This window comes from Ammospiza caudacuta, chromosome 27 (assembly GCF_027887145.1).
Source record: "Ammospiza caudacuta isolate bAmmCau1 chromosome 27, bAmmCau1.pri, whole genome shotgun sequence".
Taxonomy (NCBI): Eukaryota; Metazoa; Chordata; class Aves; order Passeriformes; family Passerellidae; genus Ammospiza; species Ammospiza caudacuta.
The window spans coordinates 2,835,547-2,857,938 of NC_080619.1; the positions used below are offsets into that span (position 1 = coordinate 2,835,547).

General features: G+C 42.4%; 1 protein-coding gene across 1 annotated transcript in view; it reads right to left on the minus strand.

Annotated features, from left to right (window-relative positions):
* MYO1D (myosin ID) overlaps window positions 1-22,392 on the minus strand; it is a 174,351-nt gene that overhangs the window by 67,930 nt on the left and 84,029 nt on the right. Inside the window, exons 17-20 of the mRNA XM_058820485.1 lie at window positions 16,255-16,478; window positions 13,281-13,425; window positions 12,778-12,882; window positions 3,048-3,161 (exon numbers count right to left, since the gene is read on the minus strand). Coding sequence (XP_058676468.1) covers window positions 3,048-3,161; window positions 12,778-12,882; window positions 13,281-13,425; window positions 16,255-16,478 — 588 coding nt within the window. The remainder of the gene's footprint in view (window positions 1-3,047; window positions 3,162-12,777; window positions 12,883-13,280; window positions 13,426-16,254; window positions 16,479-22,392) is intronic.

Below are 22,392 nucleotides of genomic sequence, written 5' to 3' on the forward strand. Positions count from 1 at the left end.
GTGTTTGCACCTTGGTTTTCACCGGGATGGGGGTGTCTCCACCAGGATGGGGATGTCTGCACCCTGAGTTTCACCAGCCTGGGGTGTTTTCACCAGCCTGGGGGTGTCTGCACCCTGTTGTTTACCAGCCTGGGGGTTTTTGCACCCTGGTTTTCACCAGGCTGGGGGTGTTTGGACCTTGTTTTTACCCAGGCTGGGGGGGTTTTCACCAGGCTGAGGGTGTTAGAACCCTGGTTTTCAGCAGGCTGGGGATGTTTGCACCCGCATTTTCACCAGGCTGGGGGTGTTTGTACCAGGCTGAGGGTGTTTGAACCCTGGTTTTAACCAGGCTGGGGATGTCTGCACCCTGGATTTCAGCAGGCTGGGGGTGTTTTAAACAGGCTGGGGGTGTTTGCACCCTGATTTTCACCAGGCTGGGGGTGTTTGCACCAGGCTGGGGTTATCTGCACCCCAGTTTACACGGGCACACAGCAGGATGTGCTGCCAGCCCCTCAGAGCACAGAGCCGCCAGTGCTGGGACACAAGAGCAGGCAGGAGAGCAGCTGCTCAGGGCAGCTTCCCCTCAAAACACGAGGCACTGCCATGGAGACACTGCCTGCTGCAGCCAGCACTCCTACTGGGAGTAGCTACTCCATGGATACTCTGTGCTGGGTGCCCAGCAAGGAGGGCAGGAGGAGACTCCAAACCCAACATTGTGGATGCAGCCAGAGCTAATCATCCCCTCCACATCTGCAATGAGATTTCACCCTCACCCTAATCCCATCCCTGCCCTCCCAGCAATGCAGAAATGCCAGGTTTGTCATTCCTCCAAATGCAAACATCCCAGAAAATCCGTGCAGGGCATTTCCAGGCAGGCTCTGGAGGTTGGAGATAACCAGAGCACCTCAGGCTGAGGGAGATTCAGCTCCAGGACTGGGGAGCAAAGCTGAGGTGCTGCCCACCCCTTCCATCCCTGCTGATCCCCAGCCTGGCAGCTCCACCCTGCCACCCCCAAGGCCAGACCTGACTGAAATTCCGAGTTTAGCTTCGGTAAGATTTACACAAATAGAAAGAAATAAAAATAAATAAATTCAAGCAGAACCTGAAGGATCAGAGAAGCCCTGAGAGACACAGGATTGGTGCCATAAGCTGCTGTGAAATGCCAGCCCTGCACACAGCAAAGCAAACGCAAACAGGGAGGGAGAACTGTGAGAGGCAGTTTGGGGTTTAGCTTTTATTTTATGCACCAAAATTAAATTATAGATTATAGAACTATAATTATATCAATTATATAATATATATAATATGATAATATAATTCTATAGGATTAATTATTATATTTTATTACTATACTATATTTTATTTCTATTATTTTATTTTTAATTACTATAGGATTAATTATTTTATGCACAGAAATTAAATTATAGATTACAGAACTATAGGATTAATTATTTTTATTAATATAGGATTAATTATTTTATTTTATTACTATACTATATTTTATTTCTATTATTTTATTTTTAATTACTATAGGATTAATTATTTTATGCACAGAAATTAAATTATAGATTACAGAACTATAGGATTAATTATTTTTATTAATATAGGATTAATTATTTTATTTTATTACTATATTTTATTTCTATTATTTTATTTTTTATTACTATAGGATTAATTTATTTTATGCACCAAAATTAAATTATAGATTACAGAACTATCGGATTAATTATTTTTATTAATATAGGATTAATTATTTTATTTTATTACTATACTATATTTTATTACTATTATTTTATTTTTTATTAATATGGGATAAATTATTTTATTTTATGCATCAAAATTAAATTATAGATTATAGAACTACAGGATAATTTGTTTTTTTATTAATATATGATTATTTTATTTTATTACTATACTATATTTTATAACTACTATTTTATTTTTTATTACTAGAGGATTAATTATTTTATTTTATGCACCAAAGTTAAATTATAGATTACAGAACTATAGGATTAATTGGTTTTTTATTACTATAAATTTTTTCTTTATAAAAATAAAAATAAAATAATTAATCCTAATTACTATAGGATTAATTATTTTATTTTATTACTATACTATATTTTATTACTACTATTTTATTTTTTATTACTAGAGGATTAATTATTTTATTTTATGCACCAAAATTAAATTACAGATTGTAGAACTATAGAATTAATTGGTTTTTATTAATATAGGATTAATTATTTTATTTCATTACTCTACTATATATTATAACTATTATTTTATTTTTTATTACTATGGGATTAATTATTTTGTTACTATACTATATTTTATTACTATTATTTCATTTTTTATTACTATAGAATTAATTATTTTATTTTGTGCACCAAAATTAAATTATAGCTTATAGAACTATAATTATATTAATAATATATTATATAATAATATAATAATATAATTATATAGGATTAATTACTTTATTTTATTGCTATACTATATTTTATTACTATTTTTTTATTACTATAAGATTAATGATTTTATTTTATGCGCAAAAAGTAAATGATATATTATAGAACTATAAGATTAATTATTTTTATTAATATAGGATTAATTATTTTATTTTATTACTATTATTTCATTTTTTATTACTATAGGATTAATTATTTTATTTTATGTGCAAAAAGTAAATTATATATAATAGAACTATAAGATTAATTATTTTTATTAATATAGGATTAATTATTTTATTTTATTACTATTATTTCATTTTTTTATTACTATAGGATTAATTATTTTATTTTATGCACCAAAAGTAAGTTATAGATTATAGAACTTCGGGTTCTATAGGATTATAGAACCATGGAATATCCTGACCCACCAAGATCATCCACTCCAACTCCTGGTCCTGCCCAACAATCCCACCCTGATGCTTTGGGGTTGCAGTAACCGCTATAAAAACATTAAATATATCAGAAACTGCAAGCCAAGGACTTTTCCCACTTTGTGGACATGAAAATGGAGCTACAGAGTGAAGAGCCCCAGGTGAGGATGCCCAGTGCTGTACTCACGTTGTAGAGGGGGATGGTCTTCATCACCTTGTACTGCTTCATGGGGTCCATCTTGTACAGGTGTCTGTCCGTGATGAAAATGGCCCTGTCCTCCACCTTGTTAAAGCGATTCACCTGCACAGAAACACCTTGTGAGTGCCCCTGAGCCCTGCAGGGACACAGGGAGTCAGACTGGCCAGTGCCAAGGGCCAAACTCACCCCAAAATACCCCAAACTCACACAACAGTACCCAAAACGTGTACAAAAATATCCCGACGTCGCATAACAAACACCCTAAACTCACAAAGAGCCAGAATTCACATAAAAATACTACAAACTTGTACAAAAATATCCCGACGTCGCGTAACAAACACCCTAAACTCACAAAGAGCCAAAATTCACATAAAAATTACGCCAAACTTGTACAAAAATACCCCAAAGTCACAAAACAAACACCCTAAACTCACAACAGCCAAAAGTCACACAAAAATACCCCAAACTTGTACAAAAATACTCCAAACTCACACAAAAATACCCCAAAGTCACAAAACAAACACCCTATACTCACAAACAGCCAAAGTCACACAAAAATACCCCAAAGTCACAAAACACACACCCTAAACTCAAAAAAAAGCCAAAATTTACGTAAAAATACTCCAAACTCATACAAAAATATTCCAAACTTATACAAAAATACTCCAAACTTGTGCAAAAATACCCCAAAGTCACAAAACAAACACCCTAAACTCACAAACAGCCAAAAGTCACACAAAAATACCCCAAACTTGTACAAAAATACCCCAAACTCACACAAAAATACTACAAAGTCACACAAAAATACCCCAAATTCACAAACAGCCAAAAGTGACACATAAATACTCCAAACTTGTACAGAAATACCCCAAACTCACACAAAAATACTCCAAACTTGTGCAAAAATACTCCAAAGTCACAAAACACACACCCTAAACTCACAAACAGCCAAAGTCACACAAAAATACCCCAAAGTCACAAAACACACACCCTAAACTTACAAAACAGCCAAAAGTCACCAAAAAATACTCCAAACTCACACAACAGTACCCAAAACGTGTACAAAAATATTCCGACGTCGCATAACAAACACCCTAAACTCACAAAGAGCCAAAATTCACATAAAAGTTACTCCAAACTTGTACAAAAATACCCCAAAGTCACAAAACAAACACCCTAAACTCACAAACAGCCAAAAGTCACACAAAAATACCCCAAACTTGTACAAAAATACCCCAAAGTCACAAAACAAACACCCTATACTCACAAACAGCCAAAAGTCACACAAAAATACTCCAAAGTCACAAAACACACACCCTAAACTCAAAAAAAAGCCAAAATCCACATAAAAATACTCCAAACTCACACAAAAATATTCCAAACTTATACAAAAATACTCCAAACTTGTGCAAAAATACCCCAAAGCCACAAAACAAACACCCTAAACTCACAACAGCCAAAAGTCACACAAAAATACTCCAAAGTCACAAAACACACACCCTAAACTTACAAAACAGCCAAAGTCACAAAAAAATACCCCAAACTTACACAACAGTACCCAAAATGTGTACAAAAATATCCCGATGTCGCATAACAAACACCCTAAACTCACAAACAGCCAAAAGTCACACAAAAATACCCCAAACTTGTACAAAAATACCCCAAACTCACACAAAAATACTCCAAAGTCACACAAAAATACCCCAAACTCACAAACAGCCAAAAGTGACACATAAATACTCCAAACTCACACAAAAATATTCCAAACTTATAAAAAAATACTCCAAACTTGTACAAAAATACCCCAAAGTCACAAAACCAACACCCTAAACTTACAAAACAGCCAAAAGTCACCAAAAAATACTCTAAACTCACACAAAAACACCCTAAACTCACAAAAAGCCAAAATTCACATAAAAATACTCCAAACTCACACAAAAATACCCCAAAGTCTCAAAACAATCACCCTAAACTCACAAACAGCCAAAAGTCACACAAAAATACCCCAAAGTCACAAAACACACACCGTAAACTTACAAAACAGCCAAAAGTCACAAAAAAATACTCCAAACTCGCACAAAAACACCCTAAACTCACAAAAAGCCAAAATTCACATAAAAATACTCCAAACTCACACAAAAATACTCCAAACTTGTACAAAAATACCCCAAAGTCACAAAACACACACCCTAAACTTACAAAACAGACAAAAGTCACCAAAAAATACTCCAAACTCACACAAAAATACCCCAAACACACAGAAATACTCCAAACTCACACAAAACCACCCTAAACTCAAAAAAAAAGCCAAAATTCACACAAAAATACTCCAAACTTGTACAAAAATACCCCAAACTTGTACCAAAATATCCCAAAGTCACACAACACACACCCTAAACTCACAAACAGACAACATTCAGACAAAATTACTCCAAATTCCCACAAAAATACCCCAAACTTGTACAAAAATACTCCAAACTCACACAAAAATACTCCAAACTCACAGAAAAATACCCCAAAGTCACACAACACACACCCTAAACAGCCAAAATTCACAGAAAAATACTCCAAATTCACACAAAAATACCCTAAACTTGTAAAAAAATACTCCAAACTCACACAAAAATACTCAAAACTCACAGAAAAATACCCCAGTCACACAACACACACCATAAACAGCCAAAATTCACAGAAAAATACTCCAAACTCACAGAAAAATGCCCCAAAGTCACACAACACACACCCTAAACAGCCCAAATTCACAGAAAAATACTCCAAACTCACAAAAAAATACTCCAAACTCACAGAAAAACACCCCAAACTCACACAAAATGACCCCAAACCCACACAATTCCTAAAGAGGTTTTCTCCTTGGACCTTGGAGCACTGCAAAGGGATCATGGTCCCTGGAATCCCATTATACAGAGAGAGAGGAGCAACATTCCCAGTTATCCAGCAGAGCTGTGGCACCCTGGAAAATTCCAGTTTTCACTCAAACCAAGGCAAGATCTTCCCCCAGGCACATCCAAGCCCTGAACAAGTGGTCCCCACATTATCCATGAGTTTTGGGAACCCCAAATGGAGAATCCCTGCCCTGCAGAGCCAAGTCCAGACCTGAGGCTTTGGGCCATCCTTGGTCTGTGTCCTGTCCCTCCATCCCTTGTCCCCAGTCCCTTTCCAGCTCTCCTGGAGCCCCTTCAGGCCTGGAAAGGGCTCTGAGCTCTCCCTGCAGCTCCACCTCAGCACTAAACACTCATTAGGCAGGATGCAAAGGTTTGTTGGAAATGTCTAAGAAAGTAGGACACAAAGTAGAAATTGTTTTTCACTGAGGCAAAACCCAAGTCATGGTTGTATCACAGTCACTGAGATATTTATTAATCAACTGAGAAGGGGAGACAAGAGGAAGACGTGAGGAGGATGAACAGAAATAGGATTTTCCAGGGTGAAATCAGGAGACAAGAGGAGAGCTTAAATATCTTCAGTCAGGAGGCAGCAGAGTGACAAAGTTCAGAGCAGATAAAGGCAAAAAATGCAAATTGGGGAGCTCTGTGACAGCTTTACATTAACGACACTGACTCAGAAAAAGCAACTGAAGATGATTTCAGACAGCTCTGGAGAGATCTTGGCACACAGACATGAGGCAGCTCAGAAAAAGCAGAATGTTGGCACAGGAACAACATGGGAATAATGTCCTGGGAGCCATGGTTCACCTGGAACAGCCTGTGAAGGACCAGGGTGCTGAGTGTGAAGGACAATCGGGTGCTTCAGAGAAGGTGAAGAACAAGATTGAGGGCCTGGGAATCTCACAGGAAGAGATGCTGAGTAACCAGGATTATTTTGGGAAGCAGATGAATGGGAGAAAAAAAGCCTAAAGGCTATGAAACACTGAATGGCCCTGAGAAAGTAGGTTAGGAGTGCCTGGTGCCACATGGTGGGTGCTGGGGCAGAGCAGCTCTGTGAGAGTGCTCACAGGGGTCTGAGGGTGAGGGAGAGATGAGGATCTGACTCCATGTTTCAGAAGGCTGATTTATTATTTTATGATATATATTATATTAAAACTATGCTAAAAGAATAGAAGAAAGGATTTCATCACAAGGCTGGCTAAGAATAGAAAAAGAAAGAATGATAACAAAGGCTTGTGGCTTGGACAGAGAGTCTGAGCCAGCTCACTTTGATTGGCCATTAATTAGAAACATCCAACGTGGGCCAATCCCAGATGCACCTGTTGCATTCCACAGCAGCAGATAACCATTGTTGACATTTTGTTCCTGAGGCCTCTCAGCTTCTCAGGAGGAAAAATCCCAAGGAAAGGATTTTTCATAAAAGATGTGTGTGACACAGCACCAGTTCCTCAACCAGGACCTGGGGAAGCTCTGGGCTCTCCACACTCCAGGTCCTGGGAGCTGAACCAAAGCCCAGTCCCTGAGGCTAGATCTGCCCCCCAGAGCTCAGATCAATGCTCAGATCAATCAAGTAATTGATTTTCTGTGATTTATTTGCAGAGTCTGACACAGTGAACACTCCCTGGGTACTGCCATGACCCTGCCTGGCTGCTCTCCCACCCTCTGGTGACAAAGGGAGCAGATTTCTGCTGCTGTGACACCAGAGCCACCCCAGGGCAGGAGGTGCTGTGGCTGCTGTCTGGGAAGCAGAGATGGGAAGCAGAGATGAGAAGCACACTCAGATTTCACAGCCAGAAAGGCTGCAAAAGCCCTCTGAGATCATGAAGCCCAATTGTTCCTCCAGCACTGCCAAGGCTGCCACTGACCCCTGTCCCCAGGGATGGGGACTTCACCACTGCCCCGAGCAGCTGTGCCAAACCTGAGCACGCTTTTTGTGAAGAAATTTTCCCTAATCTCCAATCCAACCTCCCCTGGCCCATTCTGAGGCCGTTCCCTCTGCTCCTGTCCCTGTTCCCTGGAGCACAGCCCGACCCCCCTGGCTGTCCCTGTCACACACATCTTTTATGGAAAATCCTTTCCTTAGGATTTTTCCTCCTGAGAAGCTGAGAGGACTCAGGAACAAAATGTAAACAATGGTTATCTGCTGCTGTGGAATGCAACAGGTGCATCTGGGATTGGCCCACGTTGGATGTTTCTAATTAATGGGCAATCACAGTCAGCTGAGTTGGACAGAGAGTCCAAGCCACAACCCTTTGTTATCATTCTTTGCTATTCTATTCTTAGCCTGCCTTCTGATGAAACCTTTTCTTCTATTCTTTTAGTACAGTTTTAATATAATATTTATCATAAAATAATAAATCAGCCTTCTGAAACATGGAGTCACATCCTCATCTCTTCCCTCATCCTAAGACCCCTGTGAACACGGTCACAGTCCCCTCCTGTCAGGAGCTGTGCAGAGCCACAAGGGCCCCCTGAGCCTCCTTTGCTCCAGGCTGAGCCCCTTCCCAGCTCCCTCAGCCCCTTCCCATCCCCATTCCTTGCCCTGGACACCCCCAGCCCCTCCAGGTCCTTCTCACCATGAGGTGTCCCAGCAGTGCCAGCTCAGGGGACAGTCACTGCCCTGCTCCTGCTGCCACACTACTGCTGATCCAAACCAGGTGTCCTTGGCCTCTGGCACACCTGGATTCACCCTCAGCCCCTGATGATGTATTTTGAAATAAAAGCTGCATTCCAAGCCAATATTGTGGGATATTGTGGGAGTTCTACAGTCCCACTATTTTCTCATGGCTCCCTGCTGGTTTTAGTATTAAAATTCAGCTAAAGAAATGTACCAAAGGTGAGGCCCAGCAGCTCATCTCACCTGAGGAGCAAAATCTCACGTCATTCCAGCTTTTTCCAAGCTCCAGGTGCCTCATGCACCTACAGTGCATTTGGGTAAATAATACTGCTGTGAATTAAAGTAAAAACTGTCCCAGTGGGGAGTAGGCACAGAAGGGACTCACACAAATTTGCACTCACAAAACTGCACTCACAAATTTGCACTCAAAATTTCACTCAAAATTGCACACAAAATGCAAATATCACTACTGGGCTTGTAGGAGTAAGGACAGGCCTTCTGTTCTCAGCTACAGCTCATTCCCTCCTGGGGAACAGCCCTTCCCAGCATTGTGTTCTCTGCACCTTCTGGGCATTCTGTATTTATATCTTGTTGATCCAAATGGGAATCAGTCCTAATTTAGCTTCCTGACAAGCTCGTGGGGGAAATGAAGATCTGGCAAAGAGCTGAAAAATCTTCAAGGAAGTTTTTCAGGTTTCTGTCAATGGCCTCTGGACACTGAAGGGGCCTTTGAAAGAGATGATCCTGTCAATGGAGCTTGGTGCCACAAGTGACAAGGGAAAAGTGAGAAGAAAAAACCTCATTCTAAAGAAAATAAAGAGAGAGAGTTGTTTCCTAGGTGATCCAACAAAATCTGGAGGTTTGCATGAAATCTGCATTTGGTTTCTCCTAAGGCAAAAATCTTGAAAATTTCCTTTGAAAAAGTGAAGAGCAGCACAATGCTCAGAAAAGATGGATTTTTCCATAGGCAGGAATGAACTGCTTCTACCTGTACCTGCTGCAGGGAAGCAAGCACACAGCTCATTCCCCTCCCCTCAGCCAGGCTTCAAAGCCTTTCCCAGCTCTCCTGTAAAAACTGCTCCAAACAGAGCCCCCCAGTATTATTCAGCTCAAGCTGCTGAAACTGGGCCCCCACACAGGCAAAGAAAACTTCACCAGCAGTTCAAAACTTGGAGAGCAGTTCCTGGAATAAATTAACTTCTTAGATTTAAAACCACAAAACTATTGAGGTTGGAAAAGCCCTCCCAGCCCATCAAGTCCTATCTGTGCCCAATCCCCACCTTGTCACCAGCCCAGAGCACTGAGTGCCACATCCAGGTGCTCCTTGGGCACCTGCAGGGATGGGGACTCCATCCCTGCCAAGTCCTGACCACCCTTTCCAGGAAGTTCTTCCTGATCTAGAATCTTCTAAATTCTTCCTGAAGAATTAATTAGATCAATGTCATCAGCTAAAATATTCTGTGTCATTGAATTTAATGAGTCAATATCTGACAGGTCACAGGGGCTGCTCTACTCATAAAAGTGTTTAAATGGGTGAGCTCTGGGCTCCACCTGTGTCTGCTCAAGTTGCTCAGTATTTTTGCTTTTCATGTGTTTCTGTGCAAGGAAAGCAGTGTATTAGACTGAACATTTCCAAGAGCTGACACCTGACATTGCTGTTGACACTTAACAGATATTTCACGTGTGGTTTGGTGACTCAGTAGCTGAAGGAAGCCACAGAGCAAGGCTGATGCTGCTTCAGAAATAAAACATTCACCCAGCTCACCAAAGTGCCCTTCAACACCTTCCCACCAACACCTTCTTGCCTCAGGGAAGAGCAGGAGCAGCACAGTTTTTGTTCAGGAATCCTCAAATAAGCTGAATCATGAAAATAAAACACGGATGAACTTGAGCAGCCTTTTTTTGTCAACTGCTGCTTTGTTCAGGAGAATTATTTAAGGAAAGCAATGAAATCACCTGATAATTACAATTTCATTTCTATAATTCACTCTGCAGGCCCCTGTTAAAGCTTCACGTGAGTCAATTTTCAGCAGAGATCAAACACAACCTGCAAACCCACAGGAACCAGGTTTAACATGAGAGATGTGACAAATGTGCCCTGAGCACTGGGCCAGGTGCACGTGCCAGCACCATGTGCCACCCTGGGCCAATAGGGTTTGGTAATGTGGGAAATGGATTTATAGGTAATATTTGTTATATATATAAAACAAATATATTATATTATATTATATTATATTATATTATATTATATTATATTATATTATATTATATTATATTATATATATAATATATAAAACACATAACATTATATATAAAAATATAATATATATAATATATATTCTTTTATATATTATACATATTATATTTATACATATTTATTTATTTATATATTTATTTATTGATTGATTTTATATATATATATATATATTTGACATAAGAGATGTGACAAATGTGCCCTGAGCACTGGGCCAGGTGCACGTGCCAGCACCAAGTGCCATCCTGGGCCAATAAGGTTTGGAAATGTGGGAAATGGATTTACAGGTAATATTTCTTATATATATAAAACAAACATTATATTTTTTTACATTATATTATATTATATTATATTATATTATATTATATTATATTATATTATATATATAATATATAAAACACATAACATTATATATAAAAATATAATATATATAATATATATTCTTTTATATATTATACATATTATATTTATACATATTTATTTATTTATATATTTATTTATTGATTGATTTTATATATATATATATATATTTGACATAAGAGATGTGACAAATGTGCCCTGAGCACTGGGCCAGGTGCACATGCCAGCACCAAGTGCCATCCTGGGCCAATAAGGTTTGGAAATGTGGGAAATGGATTTACAGGTAATATTTCTTATATATATAAAACAAACATTATATTTTTTTACATTATATTATATTATATTATATTATATTATATTATATTATATTATATTATATTATATTATTTTCATATATATTAGTATATTATATATAATATATAAAACATATTTTATATAGTATGTATATAAAATATATATAACATATATAATATATATAATTATACATATATATTATACATATTATATTTATCCTTATTTATTTATTTATTCTTTATATATATGTATATTTAACATGAGAGATGTGACAAATGTGCCCTGAGCACTGACCAGGCTGCATGTGCCAGCACCATGTGCCACCCTGGGCCAATAGGGCTTGGTAATGTGGGAAATGGATTTATAGGTAATATTTGTTATATACAAAACCCAAATATTATATATTTTATATTTACATTTACATTTATATTTACAAAAAGAACATACAGCTTCTTAGAAACACCTGAACACCCACAGCACTGGCCTGCCACTAAAATTGAGTTTGTCTGTTGGCTTTGTAAAATTAAAAATATCCTTCCCTGACAGATATTTCCAACCAGCATAATTAGGAGCTACCCACAACAATTAAGCAAGTCTGTTTTTTAATTAGTTGTTTAAACCTTCCAACCAAGTTAACAAAAACCCCGATTCTGCTACAAAAAACATCAGACCCAAACCAGTCATGCAGAATTAAGTGATTTTATCACGAAATCATGGAATGGTTTGGGTTGAAGGGTTCTTGAAGACCATTCAGCTCCAGCACTCCGCATGGGCAGGGACTCAAGAATTGACATGAGGCCCCAGCAGGCACCCAACCTTGCTCCACCCAAAAATCCCTGATGCAGCTCCTTGGGGATGCTCTGAAGTGCTGTCCCAGCACCCCAGGGTCACCTCCGGTCCCTGGACATCCCCAGCTTTGTTACCCATCATTAGGACCTACCCACAACAATTAAGCAAGTCTGGTTTTTTTATTAGTTGTTTAAACCTTCCAACCAAGTTAACAAAAAACCCAATTCTGCTACAAAAAAATGTCAGACCCAAACCAGTTATGCGGAAGGAAGTGATTTTGTCATGAAATCATGGAATGGTTTGGGTTGAAGTGTTCTTGAAGACCATTCAGCTCCAGCACTCCGCATGGGCAGGGACTCAAGAATTGACATGAGGCCCCAGCAGCCACCCAACCTTGCTCCACCCAAAAATCCCTGATGCAGCTCCTTGGGGATGCTCTGAAGTGCTGTCCCAGCACCCCAGGGTCACCTCCCTGTCCCTGGACACCCCCAGCCCCGTTACCTTGCGCACGTGGCAGGAGAAGAGGATGTTCATGTACTTGTCCTTGCGCTTCAGCTCGTTGGCCACAGGGGTGAAGGAGCCTGAGCTCTGGGCCCTGTCTGGTTTCTGGAAAAGCAGAGACAGGCTCAGGACACGGCTCCCTCCACCCTTCTGTGCTTTGGGAAAGCAAACCTTGACACACCAAAATGCTGCAAGGGAGGATGGAGTAAAGGGAAGCAATCAAATCTGCCTAGAGAGAATTTCTTTCAGTCCCTGTGTTTTCCATTCTATCCAGCATTGCAGTCTCCCAGTGAAGCCTGGCTCTGCCTGTTTGTAGAGACAGCTGATGGCGCTGCTTTAGTGCTGCTCAGGACTCACAAAAACCACTCCTGGTGCAGTGGAAGTCAATGTTTTGAACCCACACGAACAGAGGAAATTTCTAAGTACTTCTCCTCCCAATAAACCAACACTCACTTTCCCAAATTTTCCCCTTCCAGCCCCTGAGCCCAGGTCCCTTCACTCACCAGTGCGATGTAGTTGCCCTGCCAGGCTCTCTGGAGGCCAATGTCAGCCCTGTGGCCCTTGAGCAGCTCCATGGCAGCCACCTTGGCCCTCAGCTGGGGCAGCACCTCTGGGGGAACGCTCCGGATCAGCTCGGCCGCTCTCCACCTGCCACCAAAGCAAGAGCAGGGTCTGCCTCAGCCCCAGCCTGGAGCTCAACCAGGAAGGACCAGAGCAGCACCACAGGGACACCTCAGAGTCGTGCCCAGGCATTCCCCAAGCTGCAAAGGTCACTTGATGTTTTAAAGTCATGTATTGCATTGTACTGTATTGCATTATTATATTATATTATATTATATTATATTATATTATATTATATTATATTATATTATATTTTCATATATATAAAACACATATTATAATATACAATATATTAAAATATATAATATATATTTTATATATATACATATATGAAGGTATATATAAATATCTTCACAAAAAATATATACCTTTATATATACCTACATATATATAAATACCTTCCCAATTGTATTGTATTGTACTGTATTATATTATATTCATATATTCATCTATATTAGTACTTTATATATAATACATAAAACACTTATACAATATATTAAAATATATATAATATATATAATATATATACATATATGAAGGTATATATAAATACCTTCACAAAATGTATTTATATATAAATACCCATCACTCCCCATCCCACACCCACAAATCAACCACTGGGGCATCTGTTGGCAATCAAGTGTTTGCAAGCCCATTTTTGTGCTCATTTACAGCACCATTCTTCTCTAGCCACACCATTTTTGGGCTCATTTACAGCACAATTCTCCTCTAACAGCTGAGTTTGGCCCCTCAGTTCCAGCTGCACCATGGAACAGGGCACGGCAGCCCATGCATTGCCCCACACCACACCCCAGCCTTCAGCAGCAGCAGCAGAACTCCTGGGTTAATGCTATAAAAAGGCTTTTTTGCTGCTAAAATTCTTTAGTTCTGATATCTGAGCTAATTGTGAAAGCAGGACTCTCTCCCCAGACAGGCTGTGGGTGGATGGATATCTCTCCTAAGAGACAGCTGGAGAAAATAACAAAGCTGACTTGATCTAGAGCTGCTGGAATGCCCTGCAAGCTGATGGCTGGACAGGTCTCTGAAAGCCCCTCCAGCCAACATTTCTCTTATTCAGCCACTTTCACAAGTCATCATTTCTCAAACTGGAATTGTAACTACTTTGCCTACAGCTTCCCAGAGGAAAAAAAATCACCAGCTTTTAGATACTGGGAGTTTAATGAAGGTACAAACATCTGTTCTGCACACAGAACATGGGTGACAAGGGGAACATCACTCATTTTACTGCAGAAAAACACTAGGTTACTACAAGAAATCCAGAAGATTATTTTTCTCCTCCCCCTTATCCAAGAGCACCTGCTCTTTCTTTTCAAAACCTACCATAAAGGGGCCAAGGAATGAAACACAATGTTTGTCACAATGGAACAGCCTGGTCTGGTGGAAGATGCCCTTGTCCATGGCATGGGGTGGAACTGGATGGGCTTTAAGACCTAAACCACCCTGGGGTTCTGTGATTCAACAATAAATCTTTGGGTCAGAATTATCTGCCTGGTCAAAGGCGTGAAGCCAGTGACACCTAAATCATGTCCTTCAGCCAGATGTCCCTGGGATTGATGCCTTGTGAAGGCTGACCTAGAACAGAGACTGAACAGAGCTAAAGAATAAAGTAGGAATTTATTAGGAGGCCTTAACGGACCCACTTTGGGTAGTACAAGAGCCCAGCCAGGGATATACCCAAGATGAACCAAAATGGTCACAAAATGCTCCACCAGTCATTGGGCATCACACCTTTATAAGTTTTGGTCTAATAGCATATTTTAGTTAATTGTCCAATTCCAGCTTTAGGTTATGCAGTCCCATCCTTGTTTTTCTCTCTTCAGCCTGCATTGTTTATGCTCTTGGGCCTGAGATTTGGATCATTTGTCCTTTGTGAAAAATGTGTATTTTATGATTGGCTTTTCACAATTATTCAAATGAATATTATATGTGTTATGTTAGAAAGTTATGCTGTATTAATTTTTTAGTAGTGTGTTAAATATAGTTTTAGTTTATAACAAAATGTTAAAACAGAAACTATGCTATGTAAGATACTTTTAAAAGAAAGGACCCGCAGTGAGACAGCAACCACAGGACACCTAAATCTTTCAGAGAAAGAATTTATTGCTCTCTTATCAGAAGAAACGAACTTCTTCCCACTTTGCTCAGCCATGAAGATGCCTTTAGGATTACAAGGAAGAAGTTGACACTGACCAAACAGAATCCTTTATTTGAATGGAATTTATGCATCTTGTATGAGGTGTATGAATATGCAACAAGCTATTGCTTTTAAGGGTTAATCCTTTGTTAACATGATGTGATTGGCAGATTCAAAAGATGCCTTTCAACTCTGGGGACATTGGGCTATTCAGGTGTCATTTGTCCCCTGAGACATCCCCCCCCTTACCTGGTTGGTGGGATCCCTACCCCTTCCCTCCCCCTCTCCCTGGGGTTAGAAGACACTGCAACCACACAGTTCTTGTTCTGTTGAAGCTGTTGCAGCATTCAGAGGCCTGAGGGCCAGGAATAAAGCTCTGGATCCAAACCCTCCAGCAGAACCAGCTCCTTTCTTTCACCTTGCCTTGAAGCCTTTCCTCCAGAGGTAAACCTGAGCTCCTGCATGCCTGGACTTGTCCCAAGTGCCAGCTGCAGCATCTGGCCAGCCAAAGGTGTCTCTGAGGTGAAACCACCACAGCTGCCGCCTTTGGTCAAGCAGCAAGGGCCAGCTGAGTCCAGGCATGTTCCATCTGGTATATTGGTATTTAATTCCAATATATTGGCGCCCAACGTGGGGCACAAACCCACGACCCTGAGATTAAGACTAATTCCAATAATCTTCCCCAACAAACAGGGCCGTACCTGTGGTAGATGTTCTGCAGGGCCTCCTGGAAGCGGAGCAGCACCTTGGGCGGGGCGGGCCAGGGGATGGAGCGGCCGCGGTCGGGCAGGTCGCGCACGCCGCGGAAGCGCTGCAGGAGCTCGCGCAGGTGGGCGCGCACCTTGTGGCGCCGGTAGTGCCGCACGATGGTCAGCGCCGCCCGCGTCCGCCGGTAGCGCAGCCGGGCCAGCGTGCCCCTCCACACCTGCAGGGACACACAGCAGGGTTGTTGGTTTTCCACACTCTTCCTGTGCTGCATGGATTTATAATTTTGTTTCGAGGGAAGGGACTTCCTCTGCCATCCTGTAAGCAGAGTATAGGAGTGTCGGGGGGTAGGACGGTTGGGACGGATGGAGATGAGAGATCTCTGCAGCCAGGTTGTGGAATTTGGGGTTTATTGCAAAGGGCCTGGGTGCAGGGCCCTGCTGGGAGCTGCCAGGCACAGCTCAGAGCAGGCTGAGAGAAGAGAGGGGTAGAGAGGATGAGAGGATAAGAGAGTAAAAGGGGTGAGAGAGTGAGGTTCCTGTCACAATACAATAAATCTTCTGTGTTGAATATTCTAATTCTCACTAACCAATCTAGTACAAGATACAAATCCTGTAGCATTTACATCCAGCCTATAAGAATCATTGCATTACCACACTGTGTTGTATTTTAAACCCTAAAAACTCCTCTTTGGGCCCCTTCTGCCAAGCTGCAGGGTCTGCTCTGACCCTTGGGCCTGTCTGCAAGCAGAGGGTGTTGTTCCATCAAAAGGGGATTACCTTCAGTCCAGCCACACCATTGTTTTCCAGTTGTTCAGTAACTGAGGAATCTCAAAGCTTGCTTTCATTTCAATCTTGCTTATAGTTTCTATATTCTCAAAATCTTTTGCCAGACAATCAGATTTATAAGGCTTTCCTGTTTCATCTTCCCCAACACAGAGGAAATGACATTCCCTGGTATTCCCCAGGGATCCTTCCCCACCTGCACTCACCCACCAACACAACCCACCAAGCAGAGGACTGTATTTATTTTTCCTTGCAGAACTTAACTGGAAGGATAACAAGCCTCCCTGCTCACCATGGTCCTGTCACAGACTTTTCTTCCTGCTGAGAAAGATCCCACAGCACTGCTGCTGCACATCAAACCTTCTATCTACAGAAGGATTAATTAACTACCCAAGGCTGTTTTCATCATGACAGTTGCTCTGTGAAGCTGATGTCAGAGGCTCTCCTGACAGCTTCACTGACAGTCCTGCCATGCAGCCCAGAAAAGCTCATGCAGCAATCAGTGCAGAGCTGTGAGGGGCTGTTGCTCTCTAGACGTGCTCAGTTTAAAGAGAAAAACAGAGATTTTGGGTTCCAAACCCTCCAAAAGCAGAGAACTCTGTTCTTTCAGCCTCTGTCAGAGTTCTCTCTCCTCGCTGTCCCTGTTGGGGATGTCTCCCTTTCCCTACAGACACAGCCCATGGAGCTGTGGCAGAGCCTGGGCAGTTCTTGAGCACCCAGGACTTTATGGAGCACCAAACTCATCAGTGGAGCCCATTTCTGCTCTCACACAGCAGAACAGAGCCCAGACCCTGCACAATCCCGCCCACAGAGAATCACAGCATTATAGAATGGTTTGGGTTGGGAAAGACCTGAAAGATCCTCCAGTGCCATGGCAGGGACACCTTCCACTGTCCCAGGGTGGTCCAAGCCCTGTCCAGCCTGGGATCCAGGGGCATTCCCAGCTGCTCTGGGCACCCTGTGCCAGGGCCTGTTCACCCTCCCAGGAACAATTCCCAATTCCCAATATCCCATCCAGCCCTGCCCTCTGGCAGTGGGAGCCATTCCCTGTGTCCTGTCCCTCCATCCCTTGTCCCCAGTCCCTCTCCAGCTCCCCTGGAGCCCCTTTAGGCCCTGCAGGGGCTGTGAGCTCTCCCTGGAACTCCCCTTTCTCCAGGCTGACCATCTCTCCTGGTGGAAGGTGTCCCTGCCCATGGCAAGGGGTGGGACTGGGTGGTTTCCCTGTCCCTTCCAACCCCACCCGCTCTGGGATTCTGAGAACAACCCAAGGAGCTCCATGGCAGCTTCAGCCCCTGCCAGGGCTGCTCTCAGGGAGGTGTGGGAATAAAAAACATTTCGGTGGCTGAGGGAAGACCTGGGGACGCCTGGCAGGACATGGGACAGTGAAGGGAAAGGCAAGAGCAGGAAGCACAAAAGCCACAGCAGAAACTGAGCACACCAACCAAATCCAGGGAGCTGGGACTGAGAATCTCATCCCTGTGTGCAGATAAAATAATAAACAACATGTTCCTTATTTATTTCTTGAGGCCATTAGACAGAGAGGAAGCAGCAACCCCTGCACACGTGCTGTGCTCAGCAGTCACTCACCACACTCAGTTACCACTGTGGTTTTGGTTTTAGCTCAGATCTGGTGCAGTTTCAGCCATGCAAAGACCTCAGAGCTGCTGGGAAGCTCAAGGCCCAAAGCTTCCTGCCTAAACCAAGCTTGCACAAGGCCTGGATTTCAGCCAAAATGTGTAAGGCTGGATTAAAGCTGACATTTCCCTGTCTGAGGGCAGAGCAGGCTCTGAAACTCTGAATTAGACAGAATCACCAGCTAGGATCTAAAAACTGAGCATCCAAAGAGTACTGGGGAAATTTTTTTAAAGAAAAGCAAAGAAGATTTGGATTGCTTGAGATAGTTAAGCATAGACTGAAGAGGCATAAAATGTACCTGTAAGGGATGTATGGACAACAAACAAAATCAAGTGGGCAAAACCCTACTGCCAATTTCTCCTTTTTGAATTTAGTAAGAACAGAAATGAGGAACAAAGGGCTCCAGGCCTCAGTAAACAATTCTTGGGTTTTACAGAGGATCTCAAGAAAAGAACACACACAGTAAATCCCTGTAAGCTGCTCAAGACTTTGCAGAGCCTCACTGCTGTCAGCTCTTCCCTGGACCATCACAGACACAGAACAAAGTCTTGGTTTTGTTTCCTTGGGCTGGAAGCAGCCATGCTGTTGAGGGAAGTCTCTCACTGTGGTTACTTCTCCCACCAGTCAGACATGCCTGGAACAAAGGCTGGAACAGATTGCCCCCATGTTGGATCAGCTGCATCACTGCAGAAATTGGCTTCACAGCAAGAGGTGTCACAATTGTACAAACACTGGCCTCCCAAATCCAATTATCCAGCTCAGACATGCCCCTGGCTACACACACAGCAAACCATTAATGAAAAGCATGTTCTCAAATCAAGTTGTCATAACTGGAGAACTCCCTGCCAGTGAGGACCTTCCATGGCACCACAGCAGTGCCTCAAAGGTGAGGAAACAAAAGGAAGGACAAACTTCTACCAGGGAAAGGGGAACAAATATTTTCTAAATTAACTGTTTTTCTGGCTTGGTGTTTTTCTTTTCCAGTGCAGCTCAAAGAAGCCCCTCAGTAATGCTGAGCTGCCCCCTGGTCTCATGGAGCCTTCCAGAAACATGGAATGGTCAATCCTGGGGACAAGAGGAGGTGTCAAAGCCTGTTCCCTGTTGGGCAGCAGGACATCAATCAGACGAACAAGGATCACAGGATGGTTTGGGCTGGAGAGATCTTAAAAATCATCCAGCTCCAACCATCTGCCTTGGGCAACCTTCCACTGCCCCAGGTGGCTCCAAGCCCCATCCAACCTGGCCTTGGACACTTGCAGGGATCCAGGGGCAGCCCCAGCTTCTCTGGGCACCCTGTGCCAATGCATTTCCAGAACAAGCAGCTCCAGGAGGCTGAAGTGCTCCTGCCAATCACACCTTCCTCAGGTTTGAATATTGGGAGAGCTCTACCCAATGCACCTCTTCAGTTCATAACTCAAGAACATTGAGCCCTGTAAAATGAAATTAAACAAATTTCCAGAGGGAATTTTACACAGCTTGTAACAGTTTCTCCTGTTGCAAATGTGTATTGGGGGCCAAGGAGGGCCAAACCCCAACAGAAGCCAAACCCCACAGTGCATGCAGGGTTCTGCTTCTCCCCTTTATGCCTCTGCATCCAAGGTAAAATCCAAGGGATTTTCATGCCCAGGTCCAAAGGGATCCAGTAGATCATCCCTCAGGGATCTGACAGCCACACTGAATTCCCACTTCAATCCAGCCACATCCCAGCCAGCTGGGGGCATCAGAATAGAGTAAAGCAGCCTGGCATGGCAGAGCCCTGTGCCACCCTCCCACAGGCAAGAATAAATCCATGCTTCCCTCTCCCCCCTCCTGTGGCTTTCCCTGCTGGTTAACCTGATTTCCCATGGGAATGAGACTGAAGATCTGTCCCTGCCTGACCTCCTGAGATTGCCCTGACAGCTCCTGAATCCTGAGCCAGCTCCCAGCCAAGCTGACAGAGGAGCAGCAGCCTCCACGAGGCAACGTCTCTTTATCTTTCAGGAAAAATCAGCCACAGGGCAGAAGGAGCCTGAAATCAGAGTGACATTGCTGGAACAGCTTCAGCTCCAGCTCCAGAGCCATCTGCCTCCCCAAATCCCAAATCCCAACCAGCAGACACAGAGCCACCAGCCAAGCACCACAGGCACAGGAGCCCAGGGGGGTCTGGCAGCATCCCAGAGGGATGGGGAGGTGGAAATGTGTGTGGGGCACGAGGGAGGGGGTGGGGGATGCCATGGCTCCCAAAAAACCAGTTTGATGGCAGTTTTCCAAGTGATCCCTCTGGAGCAGCCTCCAGGGCAGTGCCATTGATCAGAGCCCAGCAGGAGCAGAGGGACAGTGTGGCATCTTCAGAGTCCCCAGGATAAAGGAGGAAAAGAGAATCTGACTCCATGTTCTCAGAAGGCTAATTTATTATTTTATGGTATTATATTATGTTATGTTGTATTATATCATGTTATGTTATGTTGTGTTGTATTGTGTTATGTTGTATTGTTATATTATATTGTTATACTATATTATATTATATATTGGATATATAATATATTATACAATATACTATATACAATATACTATATGCAATATATTATATATTATACATAATATATTATATATCATATATTATGTATCATATAATATTATAGAATGCTATACTAAAACTATACTAAAGAACAGAGAAAGGATCTTACAAGATAATAATGAAAAACTTGTGACTGCTTCAGAGTCCTGACACAGCTGGCTTTGATTGGTTATTAAGTCAAAATAATTCACATGTTGGATAAAAAAATCTCCAACCACATTCCAAAGCAGCACAACACAGGAGAAGCACTCAGATAATTATTGTTCTCATTTTTCTCTGAGGCTTCTCAGCTTCCCAGGAGAAGAAATCCTGGTGAAGGGATTTTTCCAAAAAATATGACAGGACAGGACATGAAGTGGATTGTCCCTAGGAGGAAAGCCCAAGGAGACTTTGGGCTTAAGGAGGGAATAACCAGCAGCATGTGCTGATTCCTCATGTTCTGATCCCTCAAGGAAGGGCCCACGAGCAAACCACAGACACAAGAGCAGAGGCAATGATGATTATGGTGAAAATGGAAAGAAAATGAGGTTTTGGTCTTAAAACCCCCCCAAAGAGCACCATAAACCAAGGAACAAACCAAACAACATTCCCCATCCAGCTCCCACCCATGGTCTCTCCTCACCTTTGCTTTCTCTATGCTTTGTCCTCCTAAAATTCAGGGGAGGAAAAATGAAGAGGGCAATGGAAATCAGGACTGAAGGGCTAAGGGAGGGATAGAGAGAAAGGAAAAGGTTGGGAAAACAAAGTCTGAACACAGCTCAACCTCCTGACCATTACAAAGAATATTTATTTCTCCACAGCTGCTCCGAGTGAGGAAGTTCCTTGCTGCTCTTTCTTCACTCTCCAATTCCAGTGTTTTAAATAGGATGTTTCATAGAAACATCACCCACGGGATCCCAAACCCCAGCTGGAAGAGACCTTAAAGCCCATCCAGTTTCACCCCTGCCATGGGCAGCTCCCACTGTCCCAGGCTGTCCAAGCCCCATCCAACCCAGCCTTGGACACTGCCAGGGATGGGGCAGCCTCAGCTTTCCTCCAGTCCCTTTTATTCCCTCAGTTAAGGCCAAACCAAGGTGGAAGTGACCCCTGGGGACATGAAAAGCTCCAGACCAAGGGATCTCCTCCTGCACAGTGATCCCAGCAGTGTTCCAAGTGAT